This window comes from Prosopis cineraria, unplaced genomic scaffold (genome assembly GCF_029017545.1).
Source record: "Prosopis cineraria cultivar Desert tree isolate PC_DT_omini unplaced genomic scaffold, ASM2901754v1 PC1, whole genome shotgun sequence".
Classification (NCBI taxonomy): Eukaryota; Viridiplantae; Streptophyta; class Magnoliopsida; order Fabales; family Fabaceae; genus Prosopis; species Prosopis cineraria.
In genome coordinates, this window is record NW_026555332.1 from 45,949,965 (window position 1) to 45,957,871 (window position 7,907).

Genomic DNA, 7,907 nt, shown 5'->3' on the forward strand with positions numbered 1-7,907 from the left:
AAATGCACTTAAGACTTTAGAGGAATCGAATAATAATCACCCTTAGATAATCTTTCAAAAACTTCGACTCCTCATTTCGAACATTGTAATTGTATAGGGAAAAATGCATCACTTCAATTTATTGAATAGAATTTGCTCGCATTGGCAATATAATATATATATATATATATATATATATATAATTTGCTCGCTTTGCATATTCCATTATAACGGGGGTTAATCACCTCTCAGTCCAAATCCCCCCCCCACCCAAAAAAACCAAAAAAAAAAAAAAACAAATGAAACGAGCACGAGGGCAGAAAGTAGGCATTGGCCCTATAAACATACCCACAGCAGCTTTGCGGTGAGAAGAATGAGGCCGTAATGTATCATACAAAACTTTGATATTAAACTCTGGAAAAGTCGTTGAGTTTTAACAGTGGAGATCAAGCAGAAATATGTGTAAAATATGCATGAATTGAGAGCAATTTACATGCGACTAGAGGATACAGCTTTTCTTTTTCGTCATAATCGTAAAAAGGTAGCGTTTCGAAACCATTTCTTCCAAATATATATGAGGGCAATAAAACAAAATCCCGGACCTGCATCCACGGGTCTACGACTACCGCCTCAACCCCTCCACGATGTAGTCCGCGTACAGATCCCTTCATTGTTTTAAAAAGAAAAAAAGTCATATCATTCGCCCAAACACTATCTATCTATAATATAAAATCTAAAAAAAAAAAAAAGACACCATTTATAAGTCACAAATACAAGGTTATAATCTTGTCTAGCTGTAGCTGTATCTAAAATTGCATCTAAAACTAATATTAAAACATATTGGGAAAATTTGAACATTTTACAGAGACCTGGTTTAATCAAAATAGGTCTATTTCAAAGAATAAAAAATTTCAAGGTTATGATAAAGGAAAAAGACATGTAAAGTGAGCCAGACATTGCAGTTACTTACATGGAGTGCTGGATCGCTTCGAAGGCAGATGAAGCAGGCAGAAAGTCGTTCACCGCAACTTCTTTGTTCTCATTCTTCTTGTCTAGTTGCTCAATGAAGGAAACATAAAATTCATTTCATATGCCAAAATAAAAGAAAATTTCCATTTATTTCACCATGTCTCTAGATGTTTGTAATGTTAGTCAAATATTATGATTTCAATTCTGGAAAAGGATACAGTCTTCAAAGAAACGGCGGATTTCAGCTAAACGATGAGGGGGAAGATCTTTGATGTCATTGTAGTGTCGATACTCAGGATCATCAGCACAAACGGCAATTATCTTGTCATCTTTCTCACCCTGTATTCGTCAAAGTTAACAAGCCATCAATGATTAGATTAGAAGGCAAGTTCTTGCTGCGAGCAAACGGGGAATTTATTTAATCAATGTACCTGATCAATCATTGGCATGACACCGATAGCCTTGGCTCGCAGAAAGCATCCTGGAAGAACAGGCTCCTGTGGAAAAGAAGAAGAAGAGTAGTAGTTAAGCGGCTAAGACAGCACAAAAATCCAAAAGGCATCAAGTGCTATGAAGAAAGCCAAATTCTTCTAACGATTTGGTAGGACTAAGGAACAAGAACTCTTGCGCAGCAAATTAAAAATAATGATCTCGTCCGCAAGTAGATGTAGGCGATCCTACTCCCTGGAACTTTGCAAAACGCGTACATTTATTTATTTCAACTAGGAAAGAGCATTGCAATGAATTATAGATCGCTTCATTGAACCATTCTAGTTTACACAAATACTTTCAAGACACATGATGCGCACTAATTTACAAGAAAAAATGGTGACATTAGTACCTGCATGATGATCAATACATCCAAGGGATCGCTATCCTCACATATAGTGCGTGGGATAAACCCATAGTTGTGGGGGTACACAACTGAAGAGTAAAGTACCCGGTCAACCTGCACGCAGATGCATGTTCAGCAATAAATCATGTAATTAAGCCCAACTTAAAAATGGCAGAACAACTGTGATCACCTTGATTAGTCCAGTTTTTTTGTCAAGCTCGTACTTGACCTTGCTTCCTTTCCCAATTTCAACAACCTGCATGATACACAAGTATGCAAATCCAATAACCGAATAAGATAACCATTTTTAAGGCCAACTAGATATATTTGATCCTGTGCATATGCAGACAACTGGGGAAATAAACGGCCTTATTCATAGCTTTTAAATAGAGTGACTTGCTAGAAGTCTTATATCTTCACAAGTATCTGTGTCACATAAGAACTGGTCGATAGTTCTTTTGGGCAAACTAATTGTCAGCATAAAAAGCTCTACCAGACAGTGCTGGGATAGTGAGATGTTAATAGCTTCTCAGCATTATAAAATGCTCCCCAGTTCAACTCCTTAATCTTCCTACTCTTCCAAAATTTTTATGACGACAATAATATTCAGTTCTGTAAACTGCATGGCCAGTCATCAATTGAACAATTCGATGTCAATTAAGAATGATGCACTTTGTCATAAGTTTGAGTTCAGAATGCTTACACAGTTGAAGATTTTTGGAGCTTCAGGTCCTGAATCATGGTGAAAATTTGTTACAATTCTGAATCAATGAAGGAAAAGAAGTACATTTATATTGAAAGCGTTAGCGTGCAACGTTTTCAGCTGTGATGCTTACCTATCTCGAGATCATGCCAAGGGTGTGCAGCAACAGATCTCCTGGTCATGGACGAGAGAATCCTCTCATTCAGGGGTGGATGTGGGGCATGATGAGAGACGTGAACCTTGTTTGGAGTCTCAATTGGGGGAGCCATGTCAACAGCCTGGAACAACAAAAAATAATTTAAAATTTTTGTACAGATTGCAGGCGATCGCAATAACGACTGTATACTATGTATTGTTCTTTTAAAGGACTATCAATACTGATATTGATTCGTCTTCACTAGAAGGCCATGAGTTTCACCCTTGCAAAGATACTGTTATAACTTTCTATCGCGAAGCATGTGATCGCTGGAAAGCAGCAGTCAAAACTAAATATTAACATAAATATTGCGTCTTTTCTACATCATGTAAGCACAGCACAATATGAATGGCCGCGGCCCCAACTTACAATTTCAGCATCCATCACGATTTCAGTCATCGTGTTTGGCGCATAAGAAGTACCCTTCTGACAGTAAAGAAAAAAACATCAGCTCCAGAGAGCATCATCTATACCTCTTAAAGCACTGGAATAGTTGAAGGAACAATAGGAAAAAAAATCTATTCCTTTTACATCTACCGTGTCCAATACGTTCCTGTCTAAAGCCTCATCCGTTTCAAAAACATCAGAACAAAATCTATTGCTCCATTCCATCTTTAAAAGAAACAGAACATGGAAAGAAACCGCAGAAATAATCCAGGAAGCAACAGATCTGGACAAATGGAGTCCAAGAGTTATTCAGAAAATTCCAAGAACAAAATCTTCAGAGAACTGAGATTCTCTTGAGTTTGAACCGCCACCTCACAGATATTATCCCATTGGTCGTTTATAGTTTTCCCCAAAATCTAAGCCATTCTTTTTTAAAAAAGTAAGACAAAATGACGAAAATATAAATCAACAAAACAGAAACGCATGTATAGCTCAGTAGAATCCCAATCCATACATTCAATTCGCGAGGGAAAGTCATCGATCAAATTCATTTGGCATATGAGAATAAAATAAGCAAAACAGAAACCAAGGCAGACGTTAAAAACCCTAGGCACATGGTCATCTAGAAGAAAAAGCAGATTCAAAACTCACTGGCACTCGACAAGTGTGAGTTTCGGGATAAAAGCTTGAAGAGGAAACGCAGATCTCGAGAACGGGCGCAAAGTAACGAGGGAGAAGGAGAAGGAAGGAGTGAATGCCTGCGTCTGCAAGCAGCAAAGGCAGAGGACGCTTATGTAGAGGAACAGAGAAGGAGCTGTACGCGTTCCCGCTCTGTTCGTTGATTGCCACTTAGAGACACACGCCCCTCGCCTGGCGTGAAAATAGAAACTCATAAATTTTAAAAAAAAAAAGAAAAAGAAAAAGAAAAAGATAAAGAAAAATTTCCAAGAGAAAATGCTGGACGGAATTGGCATCCGTATATTCCGCATAAATGAAAAAATCGTGGCTCCAGCCGGGATTACTTTAGACGCGTCAACGTTTGATTGGGTCCTGGCGACTAAGGAGTAGGCCCACTGACGATGTAGACGGAGCTCCTAACGGTCGTCGGAGCAATTTGGCCCCACTTCATACCTCAGTATAACAGGAAGAAGCCTCTGTTACACTTGGCTTGTGCCAAAATAGAATATTCGCCTGCGTTGTGGAAGAATGAAGAAGATAAAGATCAAGTGGTTATCGCCAGGCCAGCACGGGACTACCGTGAGTTGTAACGTTTATTTTCCGCATCAAATTCCTGCAAGGTCCTTGCTGCCGATTGATTATGAAGTTAAATAGCTTTTGTTCCCCGAAATGAAGGTTAGATATTTTCTTGAAGTCAAAATTATGAACTAGATTTTACAAAAACAACATACTGTTGACCATTTTTGATCGAGAATTTGTTGGGCACCGACATGTCAGAATGGCAACATTGATTGAGGAAATGAAATCAATGCACGGAAGCGTAACTAGGAATGGGTATTCCTTTTAGTAGAGGAGCATTCAGATTTAAACAGTAAATAAAATATTTCATGTATTAAATTATATACATCAATTCATCATGCAATGGGTTGTTATACACTTCGGGGCGTGTGAATATTTAAAAAAAACTATAATTTTAACTTCATAATTAATTAATTTTGACAAATATAATGAGTGCTTGAATAATTTTTTGAAAACATGGTTTAAAATTCACAACTAATTTTAATATGTAATACAAGTGTTTAGGTATACTTTTATAAAATCATGATTTTATTTTATTTTTAATTTTTCTTTTCAATTCTGATTAAATCTTATTAATCAATTTTATAAATTAGATATATACCACATAACATAATTAATTATATTTCAAATCAATCATAGTAATCAATTTTTTTATAATCAACTATACTCAACTGAAATCCAAATATACCCTTCCTTTATCATAAATTATAAAACAACTTTGTAAGTATTTTGTGTTGTCTCAAAATATAAAATAATTTGATAAAAACAGAGTTTCATTAATGATATTTTTCTAATACTACACTTCAAATAGATGGAGAATTAAAATAATTATAATGTAATGATTTAATGTGTAGATTTAAAATTATATTAAATGAAAGTATTTTTAAAAATTAATATTTTTATTTAAAAAAAAATTGTAAAGCTTTATTATTAAACTGTATTATATTATAATTTAAAATGAAGATAATACATGCATGCACTTGGTGCATGTTCGTCTGTTTTATTCGTTACGCGGGAACGAGATCAGAGGGCCCTTTATTATGATGAAGATATTATTAGTGGTGGGTCTGTAAGATTGCGATGAAGAAGACGTTAACATTTAGGACATTTGTGCCGTGACACCGAACCGACAATGAAATGGGGGGTTTAGAAGAAGAGGTGGTGGGGGCGTGCGCAGCGGATCGAGCCTTCAGGCATATTCTTTTAATTATTTTTACAAACCATTTCTATCAATTTTATTAATATTAACATAAAAAAATATAATGAATAAAAATATATAAAAATTTAAATTTATTTTTATATAAAAAATTTAAAAAGTAATTTATATTTTTTTTTTAAAAAAGCATAATTTTAAAAATATTTTTTAAATGTTATTTAAAAAATTACATTAAAATTGATAAATAAAATTAAATAAATTTTTTAAAATGTGACTTAGAAATGAAGCTTGAGGGAATATACTCTAAACGGTAGAAGAAGTGGCGTGGAAGCAATGAAAAAAAAAAGTGTGAACCAGCAACAGCGTATCCGCATTCTTCCACCGCAGCATGACATGGCAACTCACGCGCGAATAGCAACGGAATGCCTGCCATTTATTACTCCATTTAATTTGATAAAATATACTTCGTAATAAAAATTAAAAAAGGCACTATTATTTTATCACGAGAATAGTCACGAGTTAATTTACGTACCAGTTAAAGGTCAAATCTCTCCTCAGTCCTCATACAGCATTTTAACACGCTCTCGCTTTAACGTAGTGCTTTATAAAATTCCAAGCATTAACCCCAGAGAATTGTTGGTCAAAAAAACCCCAAAAACTTAAATCTAATTACCGAAAATTTGAGAAAAATACCTATCTAATTACTATAAGGCAGAAATTGCCATATAAAGCTGTTTTAAAATTAAATAATTTTACGAAGACAGCGACAATTATAATACACATTACACACACACACACGATGTTCGGACGAGGAAAAGTGGAGCGAGGTCGGCCACGTTTCCCTCCATTCGTCAGGGATATATCCTCATCTGAGTCTGAGATGCTCGTTTTTGGTTAGTGTTGTATTTTCATTCCTGAAATCCCAACCCATTTCATCTAATTTCAGTTGGGATGTCCATTGCCCAATGTCTGATAATTGATACTTCGAGGTGGCAACTTTAAACAATATTAAACTCACCAAATGAACGTTTTATGAATTTCTTTCACACGTTCCTTTTCTCTGCCCTTCGGACGTTCACGTCAACGGGGATAAGAACGGAAGCTTTGTTTGGGGTAAAAAGGGCACATGTCACGATCCCCCCCCCCCCCAATGCCACGAAATGATCGTGCTTCAGTCTCTCTCTCGTTGCTATGTGAAATGGATTTCGAACTCTGAATTAGAGGTTTCACTTTTCAGAGCAAACGTTTAAGCAGGGCAATCCCAGCCGGTGAGATCAGGAGAAATACTTTTTCTACTTTTCTTTTCTTTTCTTTTTTTAAGGAAAGAAGGGTAAATGCACAGAAGGGGGATATTATAATATTACTTCGACGGAAATGTTGATCTTATCTTCTTTAGGTTTGGCCCCTTAGGTTAGGCATTAGGCTTTTCCACGAGATCAGTTATCCAGCATTATTTAACAGGTTAAGGTATATTTTATTTTTAAAATAAATTTTGAAAAGTACATAATACTTTAATATTTTTTTTAAGTTATTTTATTTTAAAGTTATTAAAATAAAATATTTTTTTTCTTTGCATCAAAATTTCAAAGATGATTGTTAAAAAATTTAATGAAAAGAATAAAAATATTTCATTTTAATAATTTTAAAAGCAAAATTACTCTAATAAAAATATTAGAATGTTAGGTGCAATTGTAAAAATACTTCAAGGCAAAAATACAACTTTATCTTATTTGAGTCGCACTCCTTCATTACATAGTTATTAAACTCTACTTAATATATAATTACATCATTGTACTTTACATTATGAACATTCATAGAACTCCCATAAAACACGATTTTATTGAACCTTTTACTTTTTAAGTTATTGAACTTCTCATGACAACAATCATTAAAATTCATTTGCGATTCACATAATCAAACTTTAAACAAAAACACTATTGAATTTCACAAGTTTATTATAATGAATTTTCAAATAAGTTAGTGGATCATTCACAAGTCACGGCACGTGACACAGAAACTTACCTTTTAAATTTTCTTCCTCTTTCAAGTTTAAGTGACCTAACTTCACTTCAAACCCGCATTTAAGATTAAAATTATAACCAAACATGACCGTTAAACCTCTCTGGCCACACATTTCACTAATAAATTTGATTATTCTAATTAGGCTTCGTTAATCAAATTTTAATTTTGAGGATGTTACAAGTTCCACCCCTGCATAGAGTTCGAAATAGAGTATATTGCTTAGGGTTTATTAAATTGAATCATACCGGTATAGCCAATGTATTAATATTAATGCCTTCTTTTCATGTGTAGATATACATACATAAATTAATGCCCATTACTTATGGAGTTGCTAGGCCATGGACAAGTAATGCTTAGCACTTAGATGTATATAAGGGTATTCACAAGTTCAATTTGGTCCAAT

General features: G+C 34.5%; 1 protein-coding gene across 6 annotated transcripts; it reads right to left on the reverse strand.

The window, feature by feature from the left end:
• Positions 1–366: 366 nt before the first annotated feature.
• Positions 367–3,939, reverse strand: LOC129316373 (soluble inorganic pyrophosphatase 4). 6 transcript variants are annotated; one of them, XM_054960784.1, is made up of 11 exons: positions 3,721–3,939; positions 3,220–3,352; positions 3,052–3,105; positions 2,620–2,764; positions 2,487–2,515; positions 1,974–2,039; positions 1,790–1,897; positions 1,380–1,445; positions 1,167–1,287; positions 950–1,031; positions 367–644 (listed from the first exon to the last, which is right to left on the reverse strand). In XM_054960784.1, exons 2-11 carry the CDS (start codon positions 3,292–3,294, stop codon positions 602–604), a joined length of 789 nt encoding a protein of 262 aa, XP_054816759.1. In that variant the 5' UTR covers positions 3,295–3,352; positions 3,721–3,939; the 3' UTR covers positions 367–601. The 6 variants fall into 6 exon arrangements, with proteins under 6 accessions (XP_054816759.1, XP_054816751.1, XP_054816743.1 ...); XM_054960776.1 differs by having other exon boundaries at positions 3,052–3,108; XM_054960768.1 differs by having other exon boundaries at positions 3,052–3,108; positions 3,214–3,352.
• Positions 3,940–7,907: the final 3,968 nt, after the last annotated feature.